Source organism: Hypanus sabinus, chromosome 7, assembly GCF_030144855.1.
Source record: "Hypanus sabinus isolate sHypSab1 chromosome 7, sHypSab1.hap1, whole genome shotgun sequence".
NCBI classification, from domain to species: Eukaryota; Metazoa; Chordata; class Chondrichthyes; order Myliobatiformes; family Dasyatidae; genus Hypanus; species Hypanus sabinus.
Window position 1 is genome coordinate 160,968,590 of NC_082712.1, and position 23,389 is coordinate 160,991,978.

The following is a 23,389-nucleotide window of genomic DNA, read 5'->3' on the forward strand; positions in this document are numbered from 1 at the left end:
AAATGCTGGAGGGACTCAGCAGGCCAGGAAGCATCGTTGGGGAAAAAGGTAAACTTCATCCCTCCCCCTCCAGGTTTCACCTATCACCTGGTGGTTCTCACTCCCTTCCCCCCACCTTTTAAATCTACACCTCAGTATTTTTTCTCCAGTCCTGCTGAAGGGTCTCGTCCTAAAACATCGACTGTACTGGCCTGCTGAGTACCTCCAGCATTTTGTGTGTGTTGCTCAGATTCCCAGCATCTGCAGATTTCTTCTTGTTTTATGTTTTGTTAGCACATCAAATAACTTATGCAAGCCCAGTCCGTAAGATAACTGATAAATTGAAAGCTGCCTAAGCCATGTCAAATTGAACGTATAGACAAGTACGTAACATAAATGGCATAATGTGGGTCAGAGTAAAGTATCCACTTTGGTAGGAAAAGTTAGGCAGAATATTGTTTGATGGTGATTAACTGTCTTTGTTTACCAGTCTCTGAAAGCAAACATTCAAGTACACCAAGCAGTTAAACGGTCAACTGGTACGTTGGCCTTCACTGGAAAAGGTATCGCACACAGGGGCAATGACATCTTGTTGCAATTATCACAGTAAGACCATCAGGGGTAATGTGTGTGGTTTCCTTAGGAAAGATATGCTTGCCAGGGTAAGTTCATCAGACTGGTTCCTGAGATGCAGTACTGCTATATGGGGTAAGATTCAGTGGTCTGGGCCTGTTTTCACATGTTTAGAATGATAGGATCTCTTTGAAACACAATTCTAACTGGTTACTGAGAGAATATTTCCTCCAGCTGGAGGCAAGGAATGAAAGGACACTGACATCCTGAGTCATGAAATGTTTCAGAATGAGAAATCGCTTCACTGAGTGCTGAATCTGTGGAATTCACGTGCTGCAGAAGATTCTGGAGGACAAATCACTAATAACTGAAGAGGTAGATAGATTTCATGTCACAAAACAAGTTGAGTGGTATAGGGAGAGAACAGGTATTAAGTACGATTGTATTGAACAGTGAGTGGTTTCGAGAACCGAATGGCCCACTATATTTTAATACCAGCGTAACACTCACCACACCATGTCAGACAGGATCCACTGCCTGAGCCTGTCCAATCTGCCTGTGTCTAGCCCGTCTCCCTCGCTTCTTGCTACACCTTCGAGTGCGAGGTGCGGGAGTTTGACCGGCTGCAATTGCCTCAGGGCTGTACTGGCTTTGTGGCTGTGGACTCATTACTTCGACTCTGTATTACTTGTTTAGTTTTTAATGTTGGCACAATATGTTCTTGCACATTGGATGTTTGATGGTTTTGTGACTGCCTGCAAAGAGATGAATCTTGGGGTTGTATATGGTACATACGATGAAGATGATGATTGCAAATGACTGTCTTGAAGGACAGTGGAAGTGTGCACTGTGGGTCAGTCCATTCTGTCGCTGTGAACAGTGGCACTGGGATAAGCTGTGGAGATTTTAGGATGCCCAGTTGTCAAGATTCCCCTCTCAGCCTCACCAGTGCAGTGGAAAGGAAAGCGAGACAATACATTTGGCACCAGCTGGGCTGCAGGAGCTGCCTGGAGGATGCCCAGCCACCTTAGAGGGTCCACTCCAGAATTTCTGTCTGGGTTTACTTCCGTAGCCTTCGTCTCTCCTGAGGCTGCCCAAAAGGCAGTGGGGTTATTTACCCATAGCAGGGGACCTCAACTAAAGACATAGAATGCAGTTTGATAATAAATGTATTTGAAACTTTGCTATCTGTCAATACTGATATTTTTCTGACAATCAAAGATTCCAAAACTATTAACAATTAACCAATTTGCAAAATTAAAAAAAAAGAACTACTTAATAGTTCAAACATTGATACTTGCTCATTAATCCCATAGAGCCATTCTGTTCCAGTAAAATCAAGAGACAACTCCCTGCCCAGTGATCGAAAAAACACAAGTTCAGGTCTGGTGTCTAATTCAAATTTTTGGTATTTGGGTGGGAAATGCAGGCAAATGCATAAAGACATGTTAGCATTTCCAAGTGACATTGTCAAATTTTTAATTGTTTGAGATATTATAGATCTCATTCTGACAAGACCTACAACCTGAATTGTCAACTTTTGCCACAGATGCTGTTGAACTGTTTCCAGCATTTACTTTTCATCCAGTTAGCAATTTGATGAATTATCCACTTGGGGGCAGTGTTAACATATGATGTTATAAACCGAGCATGCAAGCCAAGTACTGCCATATATTTCATTTTTCTTAAGGCATTTTAGTTTTATGATGGGGGAATAGTGCCAGTATTATCTTGTGAAAAGAAGTTGGATTTCTTTGCATTTAATATCTGCATGTTACATTATTTGAAGTGCAAAATCATTAATTGTTTGTCTCATCACAGCTCTGCTGATGATCAATGCCTAAACTTTACCTACACGTTATAAGGTCCACCTCTGCACATATTTATTCATACTTTTCATAAAGTAATTTTCATCGACTCCTAGATTAGAACAAATCTTCCTTTTAAAATAATTTTGGGATTTGTCCTCCTGGAAATGACTGCAAGAAGTCTGTAATAGTGGTCTAGTGAAGAGAAATACCAAATACCAGAACTGGTATTTGGCTGCAACGCCGCACACGTAATTTTCCTTTATTGTTTCTCAATGTTCCATTAACTATTGGAATTTATAATAAAAATATGGTGCAGTAACTTTAGATTTTTTAAGTCCTGTCTGTAATTCAGGATGTGTATACATTTCAAATGCACGTCAAAAAAATGCTGATGTGCTGGCAGGAGCTTAGAGTGGTCTCTCAAAGTTGTATAGGTTTTAAAGATGTGGGGAACATAATTCTCATAACCTAAAGATAATATGTCTAACTACTTATGATACTCCAAACCAAATCTTGGAATAAGAAAACAATGAAAATGTACATTTTTATTCTAAGATTTAGATTAGGGAATATGAAAACCACAGAAATGAGTTGCTGAGTCTAATTCCATCCCCCATTCCCCTTCAAGCACCTAACTCTCTTTCTAGGAATTTGTGGATTCTGTGCCAAACCAAACTAGCTTCTAAATATTTTTGTCATCTTAAATTTATGATTTCTTTCAGCATTTTGCTGGCAAATGGAAGCAATCTGTCACTTCTACATATTCACAGTTCTTGGATCTATTGTACACCTTTTCCTCTGCTTTTATAATATTCTGTGATGGATGTCGTGCTCTGACTGCAGCCATTTTGTTCCACTTTTCTCACTGATGACCTTTAGCTTATTGCACCAAATATGCTGAAGCCCATATTACATACTACCATGGATTGCTAATAACAGGTATATAGTTTGCTGGCATAGTGGTGTATTTTTTAAAGAAGTGAGTTAGATTTGTAATTCAGTTCTTCCTTCAATGCTATGCAATACCTTTATTATCAAAGGAGGTATCTAATGAAGTGGCCACAGAGAGTATAGTTGTGGTCTTCTGCTACTGTAGTGCCGGAGAAACTCTGCAGGTCAGGTAGCGTCCATGGAAGTGAATGAACAGTCGATGTTTTGGGCTGAGAACCTTCTTCAAGGTTTGACGTGTGGTGTGTTCAAAGATGTTTTTTTCTGTAGCTATTTGAGTTACTCTGACGGTGGTGTCTGAACAGAGGATGCTGTCCAAGTTGCATGCCATCTTGGACAATGACTCCCATCCACTCTATAATGTACTGGTTAGGTACAGGAGTACATTCAGCCAGAGACTCATTCCACCGAGATGTAACAGAGCATCATAGGAAGTCATTCCTGCTTGTGGCCATCAAACTTTACAACTCCTCCCTCAGAGTGTCATACACCCTGAGTCAATAGGCTGGTCCTGGACTTATTTCCACTCGGCATGATTAGCGTATTATTATTTAATTATTTATGGTTTTATATTGCTATATTTGTACACTACTCTTGGTGTGGCTGTAACGAAACCCAATTTCCCTCGGGATCAATAAAGTATGTCTGTCTGTCTGTCTGTTGCTTTTCTGTCAGCTTGAACCAGTCTGGCTATTCTCCTCTGATCTCTCATTAACAAGGCATTTTTATGCACAGAACTGCTGCTCACTGGATATTTTTGTGCTTTGCCACCGTTCTTTGTAAGTTCTAGAGACTATTGTGCGTGAAAATCCCTGAAATCTGTGGTTCCTGAGATATTCAAACCACCCTATCCGGCATCAACAATCTTTCCTCGGTCAAAGTAATTCCTTTGTCGTTCTGATGTTTGGTCTGCACAACAACTGAACCTCATGACCATGTCTGCATGCTTAATGCTTTGAGCTGCTGCCACATGATTAGCTGATTAGATATTTGCATTAATGAGCAGGTTTATATAATAATGTGACCACTGAATGTATAAACGAAGCTTTTATCGTGTTATGTAACTGTTATTGGGCTAATGGCATACCTCACTTACCTAACACAATTCTCAACACCAGATAGGCAGAAGGTGGTCACGTTAATATGGTTTAAATATGCAATGTAAGTACTTACAGTAAATAACTGCCATTAAACAGCATGCCTGAGAGCTTCAGTTTAATTTTATTAGAAAATCACCTGGGTTAGTCTTAAAATATTTAAAAACCCTTGTAATTCTGCATGGTATTTAACAATATTCTTCTTTTGTAGAAAATATGACAATTCTGTACATCTTGTAAACCAGAATACTCTTTGCCATTACAGGATGGAGGTTGTGATTACTTATTTCTGTTTCAAGACAGAGATGTATCAAACAGTTTACAGGAGGTGGTGATTATCAATATTAGAGCAACAGTTCAGAGCCCTAGCTGTAATGGCCACTGTCCAAGTCATGATTGGCAATGCAGAGAAAATATTTAGAATTTAAATCTTTTGCATACTGTCAATAAAACAGAAACTTTCTATGAAGTATTTAAACATCTGATATGTCCTTATAATGGCAAGGGAGACCTTTCATTATTTGAGTCCACCTTAGTTTCCAGGAAGTAATTATATTCTCCTTCTACATATATCTCTCATTCTCCTTCACACGTCTGATAACAATCCCTGGCATATGTGGCTAGACGTTAAGGGCATTACTGACTATGCAAAGAAAAACGGTGTCAACTGTACCAGTGACACCGCTCTGACATCCGAAAGAACTTTTATGTACACTTTGAGGGATGTAACACAACACTGGTAGCCAGAAAGCTACCCCTCTCCTACGTGAGCAGTAACTGTCTGTAATGGCAGCAAGCGCGAGAGGCACTCTGTAGAGAGCCCCATAAAATGGTTGGGCCAAACAACATCCAAGACTGAGTTCTCAGAGTGTGCATAGCAGTTCACTGACATCTTCATGGACATTTTCAATACATCACTCTTCCAGGTTGTTGTCTCCACATTCTTCAAATTAGTCAGCATCATCCCTGTTCCAAAGAACTCTACACCGTCAGAACTAAATGACTACAGTTCAGTTCAGTGTTCAACATTTTCGTCTTACAGACTTTGGTGAACATACTCCTGCTTCTTGGTTTAAAAATACCACTGTCCAACTGGGTGTTGGGCTTCCAACCAACAGACCTCAGAAGTCAGGATGTACAACCGCTCCTCCTCCCTCCTCATCCTCAATGTGGGTGCCCCCCCCCCACGGCTGTGTGCTGAGGCCATTGCTGTACACTCTGATCACACATGACTGCAGGGCCAAACTCCCAGGTAATCACATTGTCAAGTTCGTCGATGACACAACAGTGGTGGGCTCATCCCCAGCAATTATGAGACAATCTACAGAGAGGAGGTGGAAGAGCTTGAAGCCTGGTGCCAGGCAAAACAAACTCCTCTTTAATGCCAACGAGACAAAGGAGAACTTGCTCCAGTCATACCCCTCTTTTCATTGGTGGCACACTTGTGGAAACTGCAAGCAGTTTCAAATTCCTGTGAGTGAACATTTTGCACAACCTCTCATGGGCCCAGAGCGTATTATACACAATCAAGAAAGCTCACCAATACATGTACTTCCTGATCAGGCTGTAGAGAGCTGGACTCTGCACATCTATACTCACGTCATTCTATAGATGCACAACAGAGAGCATCCTAACAAGCTGCAGCACGGCATGGTATGGAAACTGATCTGCAGTGGACAGGATGGCTCTACAATGGGTAGTCAAAACTGCCCAGCGCATCACTGGAACCAGCCTACCAACCGTCAAAGACATGTGTACAGAAAAGTGTCAGAAAAGGATCAGTAATATCATGAAGGATCCCACCCACGTGTTCATGTTTGTCCCACTTCCATCAGGAAGGAGGCTACATAACATCCATACCAAGATCACCAGACTCAAAAGCAGTTATTTTTCCCAAGCAACTCCACCATGAGATTAACTATTCTCCCATCTAGTTCCAATTTCTGGCTTTTTCCTCATATCCCTTGATACCCAGACTAATTAGATACCTATCAATCTCCTCCTTAAACACCCTCAATGATCGGGCCTCCACAGCTGTATGTGGCAATGAATTCTATAATTCAACGACCCTCTGGCTAAAAAATTTCTCTTCATCTCTGTTTTAAATGGGTACCCTCTAATTCTAAGACTATGGCTTCTTGTCCTGGACTCATCCACCAAGGGAAACAGCCTTTCCACACCTACTCTGTCCAAACCTTTCTATATGCAAAATGTTTCTATGAGATCCCCTCTCATTCCTCTATACTCTAATGAGTACAGTCCAAGAGCCGACAAACGCTCCTCATATGTTAGCCCCTGCATTCCAGGGATCATCTTTGTAAATCTTCTCTGAACTCTCTACCACATCAGTACATCCCTTCTAAGATAGGGGGCCCAAAACTGCACACAGTATTCCAAATGAGGTCTCACCAGTGCCCCATAGAGCCTCATCAACACCTCCTTACTCTTATACACTATTCCTCTTGAAAGAAATGTCAACATAGCATTCGCTTTCCTTACTGCCAATCCAACCTGGTGGTTAACCTTCAGGTTATCCTACACGAGGAGCCCCAAGTATCTTTGCTCTTCCGGTTTTTCAAATTTCTCTCCATCTAAATAATAATCTGCCCAATTATTTCTTCTTCCAAAATGTACAACTGTACATTTTTCAACATTGTATCTCATCTGCCATTTCTTTGCCCACTCTCCTAAACTGATCAGGTCTCTCTGCCACCTTTCCATTTCTTCAACACTTCCTGCTCCTCCACCTATTTTGGTGTCATCCGCAAACTTAGCTACAAAACCATTTCATCCATAATCTAAATCATCGATATACAGTGTAAAAAGAAGTGGCCCCAACACCGACCCTACTAGCAACCGGCAACCAACCAGAATAGGATCCCTTTATTCCCACCCTTTGCTTTCTGCCTATCAGCCAATACTCCACCCATTTCAATATTTTTTCTGTAATTCCATGGTCTCTCATCTTATTAAGCAGCCTCTTATGTGGCACATTATCAAAGGCCTTTTGAAAATCCAAATACACAATATCCACAGCCTCTCCCTTGTCAATCTTATTTGAGATTACCTCAAAAAATTTCAATAGGTTGGTGAGGCAGGATCTTCCCTTTATGAAACCATGCTGGCTTGGGCCTATCTTGTCATGCACCTCGAGGTATTTCATAACCTTGACCTTGAGAATCAACTCCAATTACTTACCAACTACTGATGTCAGACTAATAGGTCTGTAATTTTCTTTTTGCTGCCTCCCTCCTTTCTTAAACAGCGGAACTACATTTGCGACCTTCCAGTCCTCTGGAACCATGCCAGAGTCTATTGATTCCTGGAAGATCATTTCCAATGCCTCCACAATCTCCAAAGCCACCTCCTTCAGAACCCGTGGGTGCACCTCATCCGGTCCAGGAGACTTATCTATCCTTAGCCCATTTAACTTCCCAAGCACTTTCTCTCTAGTAATCTTGACTGTACCTAATTCTATTCCCTGAGACCTCTGGCTATCAGGTATGTTGCTAATGTCTTCCATTGTGAAGACTGATGCAAAATACTTGTTTAGTTCCTCTGCCATCTCTTTGTTACCCAATATAATTTCTCCAGCATCATTTTCAATCGGTTCTATATCTACTGGTGTCACCCTTCATATATTTAAAAAAAATTCTTAGTATCCTTTTTTATGTTAATTACCAACTTCCTTTCATAATTCATCTTTTCTTTCCTAATGAGTTCCTTAGTTTCCTTCTGTAAGTTTTTAAAAGTTGTCCAGTCCTCAGTTTTCCCACTAATTTTGCTTCCTTGTACGCCATCTCTTTTGCTTTTATTTTAGCCTTAACTTCTCTCATTAGCCACATTTGTGCCATTTTTCCATTCATGATTTTCTTTTTTCTTGGAATATATTTTTCCTGCACTTATATTATTTCTTGTAGGAATTTCATCCAATTCTGCTCTACCGTCCCTCCATCTAGCTTACTTTTCCAATCAACTTGGGCCAGTTCCTCTCTCGTACCACTGTAATTCCCTTTGTTCCACTGAAATATCGATACACTTGATACCAGCTTCTCCTTTTCAAATTTGAAACTGAACTCAATTATGCTATGGTCACTACTTCCAAGGGGTTCCATTACCTCTAGCTCCCTAATTGCCTCAGGTTCAATACACAGCACCCAATCCAAAACAGCTGATCCCCTGGTGGGCTTATGGACAAGTTGCTCCAAAAAGCCATCCCATAGGCATTCTACAAACTCCCTCTCCTGAGATCCAGTACCTTCCTGACTTTCCCAATCCACTTTCATAATTAAATTCCCCCATAACTATCTTGACATTTTCCTTCTGACATGCTTTTTCGATTTCCAGCTGTAACTTGTAACAATTATTATTATGTTCTTTACCTTATTGTGCTTTTTTGTGCAGCTTTGTATCTGGAGTAATAATTATTTCATTCTTCTTTACAATTGTGTCCTGGAAATGTCATTAAAGAATCTTGAACCTTGAATGCCTATCATCTCTGTTTGGTTATTTTTGCTGTAAACTGTTATTAAGTAGTAATTTACAATAGCTAATTAACCTACCTGTACTATCTTTCATATGAGAGGGAACCAGAAGAAAAAAGAGGACAACTGCAAAGTCGTGGATAATACACATGGACAGCACCAAAGATCAAGAATGAACCCAGTTCCTTGATGTAACAGCACTATCTGTTGCACTGCTAAGCCATTTGAATTTTGTGGTTGGCTGGAACGTGACTGACACCACCACAGACTTTAAATATTGACTGATCTTTGCTGCAACTCCGTTCGTCTTTCTGGATGTTAATTGTGATCTAATGCCAGTATCTGGTTAGTACTACTAAAACTGAAGCTGTTGTGCTGGCTGAGTACCTGTTATATTGAAATGTTCTCACAGCAATGTACCGAGGGATAAAGCTTTAACTAATTTTCTAAACATTCCAAAGAGAAGGGACAGACACAGAGATTAAGGCTGAAGTGGAAATGCCATAAACTTTATTGATTTTATAAAGCATGGAATTTTAAAATATTTGAGGAAATGGCATTCACAGATTTTATGGTCTAGAAGTGCTGTTAAACAGTAATTATAAATTGTACACTATTAAAAATAATTCAACAAAGTGTAACATACATATATAATTTTTCACACTTGAGAAGGCTGAAAAATGCCTCAACCTAGTGAAAGAGGAAGGCTTCACTAATGGCAGCTTCTACACTTAACAACACAAGTGCAATCTAGAAGTTCTGTCGTAACTTTGCTGTTATTCTCATTGCAAATTCTTAAGCCACTGCATTAAAATTGAATCCTTTGTTACTGTCAAAATAACACATTAAAATAATTGATGCTAATTAAAAATGCAGTATGTGCTATGATGCTTAGAAGGGATGTAAATTTGGGTTGGGAAATATAAGCATGTTTTATCTACTACCTATTTAAACAGGCTCAGTGATGTAGGTTGCTGCAGATCTACTAGCCATCGACAGCTCCAAGATTAGTTGTAGATATTTCAGAGCATCGTTTATGTTATGCTGACTTCAGGCAGAAAAGTCCCTATAACCCTTCTAGGTGTTGTTAATATTTTTAGGTTTAACACCTTGTGACAACTTATACCCAGTGTCATGCTGTATTTCTGAAGTTGTTGAGAATTGAAATGATAATGTATTAATTAGGCACTTGAATCTATATTTATTACAAAGCAGTGCATTTATCACGCATTACCGACAAAGTGGTCTGAACAGATTCCTACAAGATGCTTGTTGTCAGTGGGAATGTGTTTAATGGAAAGAAAACAACTTCAACTTTAAAACAAAAGTCCTAACTAAACTGTATAAGCTAAGTTTTTACAAATGTTATTTTAAATTGATACCATATTCTAATTAGACAAATGAATTGCTTCGTAAAAACAAACTCACTGTATGTTTTGTGCCAATGTGTTGGGGATTTGTGCAGTCCTTAAACAAAAGCCATTCAGATCTGCAGAATCATCTTTCAATCATCTCTCTTGGTATTATAACTTATTATTCTGAGTGAAAAATAATGTCAAGTGTTGTTACTTCATAAGCTGCAAAGAAACGTTCAAGAGCAAAGTAACAGTTTTATTAAATTCTGCTTAGCCTGCCTTTATAATTGAATGTTAAATGCTGACATTTTATGCCACAACATAATGAAAATTTTACCTTGAAATCTAATTATACTCTTATATACTACTTGGAGCTATGTAGGTTGAAAATGATTGTGCCAAATTTAGCAAAGCTAAAATAAATATGTAGGTGCTAATTCTTTCTAATATTATGCTTTCTAGTTCACTTATCCTTGAATAATGACATTTAGCTCGCGTGCTAACAGTCCTTTTGACAGGACAGTTTCCAGTCATGTATTGCATGTATATATAGTTGGATATTCACAGTTCTTCATTGATGTGTAACTACAGCAATTCACTAACAAACACAGTTGCATAAATTATTCAGGGAAATTCCTCCCTATTACTTGAAGTCAAATGAACGTCCTGACTCCACTTATTCTCCGGACACTGAACCTAAATGAAATGGTTTATATTCTTGGTGACTTAGATCATTTTGTGTAAATAAAACCAGTGCATTATCTTAAATCACCTCATTGAACAATATAATGTCTATGGATTTCACAATTGCATAAGAATTATTTAATGGAGAAAACTCCATTTTAAAGTAAGTTCTTTTTCCCAGATGCTATCTGATTTCTGGAATGTTTTCCAACATCTTTTCTCAATCACGATTTTCAGCGTCTGTTTACTTAAATTTATTTTGAGATGAGGTAATAAATGAATAGGAGATCAATGTAAGATTTTTGTATCAGCTTTTATGCTTATACCTATTCATAGTCCTTTTTTGTTTAAACAAGCATATTGAATATCAGCATCTTTTAAGTTATTTGTCCATTAGTATTGAGTAAGGGATTGAGAAGAAGCTGTTACAACTATAACTTACTAACTGAAAGAATTTTATGTTTGCTTAAATCTATTCTGCAAGGTGCAGCTGATCTGTGCAAATTAAATGAAGTTTTGAAAGTTTTGAAGATTTGAAAGAAATAGTAAGAATGTGACAAACTATGCTGACAGTGGCTGGTGGTTCTGCATGAAACCACTAGGTTTCAGACACTCAAACTGGACTTCATCTTGCAGTTATGTGAACAGGCTTCAAGATCAGAACTTACTTGCAGATTTTAGAGATCCCTCACGGAGTCTAATCATGGGATCCGGATTTCCCAAGATATCCTGCCTGGGAAATCACCACATCGATCCTTGGAGCTGAAATCTAATAATGGTTCTTGATTAGGTTGACATGTGGGAATTGGTATTGGGGTGAGTTTAATAATTTTTCCTTCTATCCATTTGAATTTAACTTGAATAAAATAAAACAAGTTTGTTTGACATTGAGGTTTAAATGTTTGACAGAGTTTAAGTATTTTTATAATCTGACAATTTTGCTTTCTGTCAAAGGCTATCTGTGGCTGTTCCACATTGGAAACTCTACACAACAGCTCCAGTATCCCAGTCATTATACTGGCTCTGCCACCGGTCGGAAGACTGGCCAGCTATTGACATTGTGTAGAGGCCCCAGATGGTTGTTCAAAGCAGCCAGCTTGATGTAGCACAATCGGGTCCCTTATTCCAGCAGATCTATTGGACTTAATTGCACTTATTGTTGATATTCCTTCTGTAAGCTTGATATTTTAATCGCTTCAGGTCTAGTCAGGTGAAGTAAAGCAATGTTGTTTTGTAATACACAAAGTTGAATAATTTGCTGCTATTCCTGCCTGCCTGTACAATGAAAATGTTTGTATTTACATGTGTCAGGATAAGAGTAAGGGAAAATATCACTTTCTTTTAAATGGAAGATGTAAATTAAATATAAGGTGTAAACATGCATGTGAAGAGAGTTTTGCTATCATTTAATGTCAGCAGCAGATCTGGTCAGTGACTTATAGGCACGTTGGTCACTTATTTTTTGATCTACATGTAAGAAATGGAAATTACAAAAGCTAATAAAGCTATACTTTAATCTCTGGGATTCTGAACAGGGGAGGGGGAGAGGGTTATTGCAGCTTTTGTTCTCACTCTCTGCTCAGCTTTCTAAGAAAGTAGTACTTTTTTAACTTCATTAGAAATGAATCTATAGGAATTTAATGCAAGGGAGCTAAGGAGTATGGGGAGAGAGTGGGAAAGTGGAGTTGAGGCCAAGCTTGGATCAGCCAAGTTGCTATGCAATTGTAGTGGCATTGATTCGATAGTGCTTTTTTAAAATAAGTTAAGAATATGTGCTAGCAAACATATGCAGATTCACTAATTATCTATTAAGTATCCTGCCTGGTTGAAAATGGTTCTTTGCGCATTGCTGTTGCTTTGATAGAGTGTGATGTTAGGAGAATGATTGCATAGATCGTGTGAATTTCAGGAGTGGAAAAAATTGGAAAGCAGAATAAACTGGATTGAAACATTGGGATAATGTTGTAACTCTTATAAGGACAGATATTGCTGAGCATTAAGATTAGTTGCTTGCTAAAAATACCAGTCATCCACAGTGAATTTTGGATGCTCAAAATTGAGAGGGAAACCAAACACTCAAAAGGAATGGTCATATGTATGACTGAATGGAAATGGTGCAGTTATGATTGCTAGCAATGTGCAAGTATCCGGACCATTGTACCTGATCAACTTGTAGCCTTTGAGCCCACCTAAACTGTTAGTGTACAAGTGTGTGTGTCATTAACATTATGTTTAAAATTAATGAAGTGTTTTTTTTTAAAGAAGGGCAGGAAGTGTGATTGTCAAACAATATGCAGAATGTCTGTAATCAAAATAGGCACAGCTACAATCTTACCAATTTCCAACAATGAATTTTCCCAAGGTGTAACTTAAATAGTTAGGTCTATTTATTTAATATCCCAATCATTTTCTCTAAAATCTATCAACAGCGCTGTTACTACATTTTTTCCTCAGTTTGATTATCCAGATTTTTTTTGGCTCTTTTCTCATTTCACCAAAAGCCCAGTCTTAGGGTGAGTGGGAGTTAGTTATTCATAGCCTGCTCAGTTTGAAAGGGATGGTATCAGCTTTGATATTTTGTATTAATGAAGATAATGGAGTGGATCCAGTTGCATGGCGAACACACAGCAATCACTTTGTTCTCCAGTTACCACTATTGTTATTGGGACTCTCTCTTCGGCTTCTGTAGTGGGCAGCTACCACGAGGTAACTATCAGGACTCGAATCTTTGATTGTTGGGGACTTGTTGGAGACTGGAGAGGTCTTGCCATCCACTCTGGAAATCTGCAACATTCGGCAGGGGTCATGCTTCAGTAGGTAGCCTTCAAATGTCTCCCAGCCTCCTCCTACACGAACCATTACATGCTTGTTATGCAGCATCTGCAATGCAAAATTATTGTTGAACAAAAAAGTCAATGGAAGGCTAAGGTATTTGATGTATAAGAGAAGGAAATAGGATGAAGATTATAAAAGCCATGAGTAATTCTCATTAATACATGTGAAACTCCAAGAGGCCCACATAATGAACATATCTTTTATATAAGGATCACAAATATACTTGCTAATTTTGCTTAGGTGATCAACACAATCAGCCAGGCAGCTGCTACTGTGCCCACCCACTGTGCAGAAGCTGTGTTTATTGATTTCATACTATAATCCCACTAGGTCATGCCAGCTGTTACAAGGGAGACTACCGGAGAAAAATATGGTCATTATAATTTCTTCAATAATCAAACATTTCTTATTCTCATTAAGCTTGAACAACTTGGCATTCCAACATTATAGATCAGACTAGAATTTTAATCTTGACTTATTTACCTAGCCATCGATATTAATTACATGTACTGCTCATTTATTTTTTGAATCACAAATTTTTGTGAAGCAATGGACAGCTTTATTTGTATTTAAAGCTACAAACTGGGTGAATTTGCTCATGTCATCATTTTAATATATTTAATGATAAGCCATTATGCTCTGAAGACAAACACAAAATGCTGGAAACTCAGGAAACATGGTGAAGAAATAGTCAATGACATTCCATCAGAAATGTTAAACTGTAATCTCTCCAAGTGACATCGTAATTTTTTGAATATTCATTTACAAGCTAAAATTTTTCCTTGAAGCTTGCTTGTTAAAAGAAAATGCATGTCAATAGGAAAATAATTTAAAAGCAAAGTCTGTACATCCCAATATTTATTTTTCAGTGGATTACATTAAAGAGTCCAACCAGGCCTGTTTAACCTTTGCCTCAGATGTTCCACTTAATGATGTATCTGTAACCTGATCAAATTAACTACACATAGAGTCTAACAGTTGGGATGCAATAAATCCTGGGGCTCATCACTGAGCACAAACTCAAAGTGATTTTTCATTCAAGTAATGTGACTACAAAGGGCAGGTTAGTGGTGGAGTCCAGCAGGCTGATTCACTTACTGATACTAGTCACAAAACACCATTAACATTTTTATCCCAAGCTGGCATCAACCAGGACAAACAACCTGCCTGGATTCCACCTCCTTTCAACTACCCTAAAAGTTTTCTCTGCACCACAATTGTAATCTGCACATTTACAAAATGCACAGCAGTTATTGACTAGGATACTCCAACAACAACTCCTAATCCAGCAACCATTGATACCAAGGAGAAAGAGCAGGTGCATTGAAACTACTCCACCCGGCACTTGCCATTGAAGCCCACACACCATTCTCAGCAGGGAAAATATCACTGATCCCTAAGCATCACAAAGTCTGAATCCTGGAATTCTCCAGTGAAGACCAATTTGGTAGGACCTTCACTAGAAGAACTGAAATAGTTCAAGATGGTGGTTCATGACTAACCTAAGGCAATTAGGGATAAGCAGTAAGTATTGGCAGTAGTGATAATAACCATTTTCCAAAAAAAAACCGAATGGGTTTCATTTCAGCAACTTATGAAATGGGAACTAATGGGCTGCTGGGTCAGTTATTTTTGTAATTTAATTTAAATTATATTAATAAAGTGTGGTACTAATTATAAAATGTGATTTGTTACCAATTAGGAAATACATCAGATTTGGAAAAAACTAAAATTTATGGAAATAGTAGATGTATATCAAGGCAACATTGGCAATATTAAGCTAAGATTCTATTTTCAGTCTTCAAATTCCAAACTCCATTGCAACATAAAAAGATTCTGCAGACCATAATTCTGTACATGACCTATCAGCGGCGTCTACAGAGCTTTACCAAGAGGGATTTCTCACAGGTCGGTGGCAGTTATTTAAAAAGGGAGCTTCGAGAGCGTTAGTCCATTGTACTTGGCCTATCAGTGGCATCAATAGAACTTTACCAAGAGGGATTTCTTGCAGGTCAGCAGTGGTTACTTACAAAGGGAGTTTTGAGAGTGTTAGTCCATTGTACATAGCCTATCAGCGGCTATAACCGGAGCACCAACTGTGAGTTAGATAGTAGGGAAGGTTCAGGCATAAAAGGGAGATACTGCCTAGCAGAGCGGCCATCAAAGGAGTGATCTGAGGCAGAGTGGTAAGGCTTTAGCTCATTTGGGCTTCAGTGATAATGGGTTGAGGCAAGGTAGGTTACCTGTGAGGAACAGAAACAGGAAGTATGTCTGTGAGGTTGGTGTTCTGTACTGGGTGTTAGATGTGGGAATCCTGGGAGACTCGCAGCTGTCCGGATGGCCACATCTGCACCAGGTGCATCGAGCTGCAGCTCCTTGGGAATTAAAGAAAACCCCGAGGCATTCTACAAGTATGTGAAGAGCAAGAGCATAAGACGTGAGAGAATAGGACCAATCAAGTGTGACAGTGAAAAAGTGTGTATGGAATCGGAGGAGATAGCAGAAGTACTTAATCAATACTTTGCTTCTGTATGCACTACAGAAAAGGAACTTGTTGATTGTAGGGATGACTTACAGTGGATTGAAAAGCTTGAGTATACAGTATAGACAGAGGATGTGCTGGAGCTGTTGGAAAGCATCAAGTTGGATAAGTCTCTAGGGCCCGGCAAGATGCTCTCCAGGCTACTGTGGAAGGCAAAGGAGGAGATTGCTGAGCCTCTGGCAATGATCTTTGTATCATCAATGGGGACGGAAGAGGTTCCGGAGGATTGGAGGGTTGCAGATGTTGTTCCCCTATTTAAGAAAGGGAGTTGAGAGCCCAGGAAATTATAGACCAGTGAGTCTCACTTCAGTGGTTGGGAAGTTGATGGAAAAGATCCTGAGAGGCAGGATTTATGAATATTTGGAGAGGCATAATATGATTAGGAATAGTCAGCATGGCTTCGTCAAAGGCAGGCCATGCCTTATGAGCCTGATTGAATTTTTTGAGGTTGTGACTAAACACATTGATGAAGTTAGAGCAATAGATATAGTGTATATGGATTTCAGCAAGGCATTTGTTAAGGTACCCCGTGCAAGGCTTATTGAGAAAGTAAAGAGGCATGGGATCCAAGGGTACCTTGCTTTGTGGATCCAGAATTGGCTTGCCCACAGAAGGGAAAGAATGGTTGTAGATGGGTCATATTCTGAATGGAGGTCGGTGACCAGTGTATGTCTCAGGGACCCCTTCTCTTTGTGATTTTTATAAATGACCTGGATGAGGAAGTGAAAGAATGGGTTAGTAAATTTACTGATGACATGAATGTTGGGGGTGCTGTGGATAGTGTAGAGGGCTGTCAGAGGTTACAGCAGGACACCAGTAGGATGTAAAACTGGGCTGAGAAGTAGCAGATGGAGTTCAACCCAGGTTAAGTGTCAGGTGGTTCACTTTGGTAGATCAAATATGATGGCAGAATATAGTATTAATAGTAAGCCTCTCGGCAGTGTGGTGGATCAGAGGGATCTTGGGGTCTGAGTCCATAGGACACTCAAAGCAGACTAATGTACAGGAGGAGCACATTTGATCAGACCACAAGAGTTACAGAAGTCAAATAGCAAAAACAAATGTGTAAAATATGCTAAATATGATCATGATAAATATAAAGCAGGTTTTAAGAGTGATATGGACATTTAAGAAACCCCTTTATACTGGGAGCTACTAAATGAGAAATAGCCTTGAATTCCTTTACAAACACAAAAGATTCCACAGATGCTGGAAATCCAGAGTAACACAAATAAAATGATGGAGGAATTTAGCAGGTCAGGGAGCATCTATAAAGACAAATGTCTTTACAGCCGGTCTAGAAAGGTGGGGGAGGGGGAGAAGACAGAATAAAAAGTGGGGAAGAGGAGGGGAAGGTGAATAAGATAAGAGGTAACAGATGCAGCTAGGTGAGGAGGAGTTGAAGAGAGAAGCTGGGAGGAAATAGGGGAAAAAGGTAAAGGGCTGAAGAAGGAATCTGATGGAAGAGAGTGGACAATGGGAGAAAGGGAACAGGGTACTAGAGGGAGGTGACAAGCAGATGAAGAGAAGAAAAAGGGTAAGAGAGGAGTCAAAATGAAGAATGAAAAAAGAGAGTAGGAGAGGGGGGAAGAAATTACTGGAAGTTAGAGAAATCGATGTCCATGCCACCAGGTTGGAGGCTACCCAGAGGTGAGGTGTTGATCCTCCAGTGTGAGAGAAGTCTCATTGTGTCAGAAGAGGAAGCAGTAGACCGACATGTTGGAATGGGAAAGGGAAGTAGAATTAAAATGGGTTGTGGCAGATGGAGCAAAGATGCTTGACAAAGTGGTCCTCCAATCTACATTGTGTCTCATAAGTATAGAGGAGGCTGCAACAGGTGATGCAGTTGATGGCCCTGCCAGACTTGCAGATGAAGTTTTACCTCACCTGAAGGACTGTTTGGGGTGAGGGAAGGGGTGAAAGGACATGAGGAGCACTTGTCTCGCTTGCAAGGATATGTCACGTAGCAGAGGAATAGGCCATTTGGTCCACAATATCTGTGCTGACCTACAATCATAATGCCAATTTAAAGTAATCCCATATTGTCTGCACTTGGTATCTATCCTTCCATTTCCTTCATGTTCATATGCCTGCCTAAATGCCTTTTAAAGATTCCTACTTACCTGCAGAGTGTTTCTGACTACTCACTGTGTAAAGAAAGACTTGCTCCAAAAGACTCCTTTAAACTATTCCACTCTCACCTCTGATATTTGATGCTTCCATCTTGGGGGGGGGGGGGGAATTGCTTTCTACCTTATCTATGCCACTCATAATTTTATATACTTCTGTCAGATCTTCCCTTAACATCCAGTGTTTATTTCCTTGAAATATTATAAGGAATAATATTTTTCTGGAAAAATATATCCAAGTTTGTTCAGCTTCTCCTTATGGCTACTAATCTCTATTCCAGGCAATATCCTGACAAACCTCCTCTGAACATTTATCAAAACTTTTCTCCGATACGGTGACCAGAGCTGCACACAATATTCTAAATGTGTCCTAACCATTGCTTTATATAGCTGCAAAATGGCTTTATGACTCTTATGCTCAATGCCCTGACTGAAGAAAGCAAACATACCTCATGCCTTCTTTACCATCCTGTTTATATGGGTTGCCTCTTTCAGGGAGTTATGGACTTGCACCCCGAGATCCCTCTGTACATCAAGGCTCCCAAAAATCCTGCCATTTACTATATTCTTTCTTCTTACTTTTGACCTCACAAAGTATCATATATGAATATTCATATTCATATTAATATGAAGATGAATATTTGTTACAGCATCCAGGCAAAGGAACAAATTGTTGAATTCACCAGTTGTTCAAGATTATGAAAATAGCTTTATACAAGAAGTATATATTTTTTACTTCTTCTCACAAAAAGCCTAAATTTTGAAGTACTGTTCTTGTGATTCATCAATGTTTTAAGGCAAAATAACATGCTGTGTTGCAATATTAGCCTTTTGGTTCTTTGGTGCTATAACAAAATCTGAAAGTGAAGCAGTTTTATTCTCTGTATCCCCAAAGGGAATGGAAGATGTTGGTGAGTAATCACTTTTCTTGACAACATGTCCTTTGGCTCAGGTTTCCCTCACTAAACCATTCATTCTAATGGGATTAAGAAAATATTACAACCAACTAATTTATAATACCATTAACAATTTATAATATTATTTATGAGCCATCAAACACTATTGTATGGTTACTTGTCACCTGTTTATTTACTATGAACAGATAAAATTTATATGTCTAAATAAAGAAAATACTAATAATTCACCATGCTGATCCAGAATATTTGGAATGCAAGTTGTTTTTTCATTTCATGCTCATAAGCTAATGGCTGATATATTCTGAGTAACACTGTCTTTAAGCAGAGTTCTTAATATTTAGTTACAACTGAATTCTGGAGGAATGTAATTGTTTAGATAACTCCTTGCATTGGTGTAGCATTTTAACAGTGTATACACAAAGCATTTTACATCCTGTTTAAGTATATTAAAATAAAGGGTGCTTTATTCAGTTCATCTGTTTAAAAATGTTCAGATCTTAAAACATCACTCAAAGCTTGGACAGTTCATGGAATTATTTAAAATTACATCATGATCACACACTGGTATACTGATCGTACTGAACATATTAGTTTAAGTGCCTAATATTAGTAAATTTAAGGAATTGTTTTAGATGTTCTATCCTGTTAATTATTTCAAGTGTCTAATCTAATGTTTTAAAAATGTCACATTATCCAGGTTTAAATTCTGGTTATGTCACTGGATCCATCTTACAGTTGGAATCGGAAATCACAAATAGTAATAATGTAGTGCATATAATGGAAATATATTTCAATTCCTTTTTTTAAATAATGATTAATATTTTAAAATTGTTCACTTCAGTTTAGCATATCACAATGTGCATTGATAGAATGAATGAGCGCAGTTCTTTTCCCAGAGTTGGGAAATCAAGAACTAGAGGGCATATGTTTTAGCTAACAGGAGAAATTTAGCAGGATCCAGAGGATGGCCAAAATATGGAATGAACTACCAAAGTATGTGTTTGAGGCAGATCATTAACTACATTTAGAAGTACTTGGGGAGGAATATGTACGAAAGATTTAGAATGATATGAGCCAAAAGTGAGCAAATGGGACTAGCTTAGATGAGAATCTTGGTCAGCATTGACTAATGGGGCTGAAGGATCTGTTTCTGTGCTGTGTGAATGTGGATTTCTTACGTGGTGACTGATTCATTCCAGCGATAGAACATGTGCGTTGCACTGCTTGTGACACAGAAATCATTCACACTGCTGGATTTTGATAGTGGACTGGTTGGATAGGCTCTCTATATTTGGCCCAAGTGTGTGGGATTCAGTGGATCACACCTGCCGCTTTCAGACAAGCTCTGGCCCAATAAATACTGCTCCAGCTATCCACTTGTATGATATCAAGATACTCATTCTTAAAACTCAGATTTTTAATTTTCTGACTTTGATTCACATCTTGTCATATCTTTGTTTTCCCAATTTTAGGAACATAACCATCAATTTGTTTTTTCTCCCCTCTCTTGGGAGTTCTCATGGCTTAAATTTTAGATATCTTTTTGTTACTGATGAAAACAACTTCTATGAGTAAAAATCAGGATTTTAATTCTTTCCTCTTTGGTTACGGATGTTTGAAATTTAAATAAAGGATGCATTAATTGATATGAAAATCTGCACATTTTGCTGTGCTATTTAATTAGGGAGGCACTACCTTGTTGGGTGCCAACAATTTAACATAACATTCTTAAGCAAATGTGTAAGGCAAAACAACTAATCCCAAAATAAGTGCACATACTTAAAAGAAGGCACACACTCAGCGATTCAGGAACAGCTTCTTTTCCTCTGCCATCCGATTCCTAAATGGACATTGAACCCTTGGATACTACCTCACTTCCTAAATTAATTAATTTATTATTATTATTATTTTTTTTTTATTTTGGTTTTTTTTTCTAGATTATGTATTGCATTGAACTGCTGCAGCTAAGTTAACAAATTTCATGACACATGCCAGTGATAATAAACCTGGAAGAAAGGTTTAAGGTTCACACTTTGGTTTGGCTGAGCATAAAACTACCATTCAAAGCCAATGCTTTAATGAATGGTAGAGAATCTGAAAAGGATTTCTTTATTGCGTCTGTGATAAGGGTGAGGTGTACCCTCTCTGCCTTGAGTGATATTACTACACGAGGAGTTTTGATCTTTGAGCGTACAGGGGTTTTGATTTTTTTATTTTGTTTATTCTCCTTTTTGTATAAACAGGAGTTTCTATTATATAAAGACTTACGTCTTCTGGTGAGTTAATTATTTATTTGTTGTTTAGAGAAGCAGCACAGTAACGGGCCCTTCCAGCCCAATGAGCCCAGGCTGCCCATGTTGCCCAATTACACCCATGTGACCAATCAACCTACTAATCTTTAGAATGTGAGAGGAAACCGGAGTACCCAGAGGAAACCCACACAATCTATGGGGAGGATGTACAAGCTCCTTACTGACTGTGATGGGAAATGCATCTGGGTCGCTGGTGTTCTAACAGCGTAACGCTAACCACTAAACTACTGTGTTGCCCGTAAGTTCTTTTGTCTTTCTGAATCAAAACCAAGACTGCTGATCTGTGTTTAAATTTACCTTGCACCATGTAATCTTGCATTCTAAGAACATGATTCATATTTCAAAATTAAGTTTCATACACCTGGCAGAACAATTTCTGACTTTGCCTACCATACTTCCTCTTCTGACTTTTAATGGTGGTTGGCAATCCAACTTACAGGTGCATTACTGCCACCAAATGAATTGGAGTGTGGTGTAGAGTTCGGAAATAAAACCCTTACTAGTTCTTTATGAAATTATAACTATATTACTCCTAAATTCCCTATAGATTGTAAATAAAAAAGACAATATGTGAATTAAATTAAAGTCACTTCCATAACTTAAGGTTTTTAAATGAAAACTTATCAGCTTCCAAAGATAGTAGTGCAGCCTTAATTTGGTTTCTTTCAATCTTACATGCTTCACATTGTAAAAGAACGTGTTAAACTGCTTCATAATGATGACAATACCTACACACCCCAGAGTGATATTTTCCAACAAGATTTAAGGAATAATTAAGCATGGTACACCCAGTTCTAAGTCCAGTCAATATAATTCCTTCCCTTCTTGATTTACCCCCTTATCTCAAAAATTCAACGGTTGTATGTATTCTGCAAAGGTGTCTCCCCTTATGCCCATTATCACATGTATTGCCATAATCCTCTAATTCTTAGCCTCATCAATTCCTTAGCTGACTGGAAGGTCTATATCCACAGTAGAAATTTTAACAGCTTTTTTTGGCCAAACAATCAACCAGCTCATTCCCCTTCACACCTCTATGAGCAGGAACCCATAATAAGTAGACATGTAAACCAATACTTTGAATAAGAAACAAAGTTTGAAGAGCTTCCAGCAGTAAGTTTGACCTATTGCTAGAATGATCTGTTTTAAGACTAGTCAAAACTGAAAAAGAATCTGAACAAATTACAACTTTGCAAGGACAAATTTCCTCCACTCACTGTAAGCCCAAAATGATGGCAACCAAATCTGCAGTACATACTGATAGATGTTTCTTTCTTGTTAACTGTAATTCAGGCACAGAAACAGCCACACCAACATTCCCAGATAATTTTTTTTTTGATTCATCAGTAAAAATGGTTAACATATCACAGTAATTTCCTTAACATATTGACTCTCAGGCATATCAGGATCCTCAGACTTCATTGAATCATGCAACCTAAAATCAACTAAAACCATTGGAAAAAAACAAAGTGGCGTTACTAAAAAATAATACAGTGGGACATATTATGTAATCCAGCAAACCCATATTCCTAGCCTGGTAAGAACCCAGACTCTCAAAACTGAAAACACTCTTCTTGTGATATTCCTAACAGTCTTCCAACATAGTTTTAACAGGGTAATCATCTCACTCAAATTAATCCAGTATGTTGACATCAACCTCAACTTCCATAACTGTAAGCGTAATTGTCCCATTTCAACCAGTAAAGCCGAAACAGGAGACTAC

General features: G+C 38.5%; 1 protein-coding gene across 7 annotated transcripts in view; it reads right to left on the reverse strand.

Annotated features, from left to right (window-relative positions):
• Positions 1–9,385: 9,385 nt before the first annotated feature.
• The window catches only part of LOC132397356 (growth arrest-specific protein 2), a 167,963-nt gene continuing 153,959 nt past the window's right edge, over positions 9,386–23,389 (reverse strand). For all 7 annotated transcript variants that reach the window (XM_059976024.1, XM_059976020.1, XM_059976022.1 and 4 more), the window contains one exon: positions 9,386–13,811. In XM_059976024.1, coding sequence (XP_059832007.1) covers positions 13,563–13,811 — 249 coding nt within the window. In that variant the 3' untranslated portion in view covers positions 9,386–13,562. The remainder of the gene's footprint in view (positions 13,812–23,389) is intronic.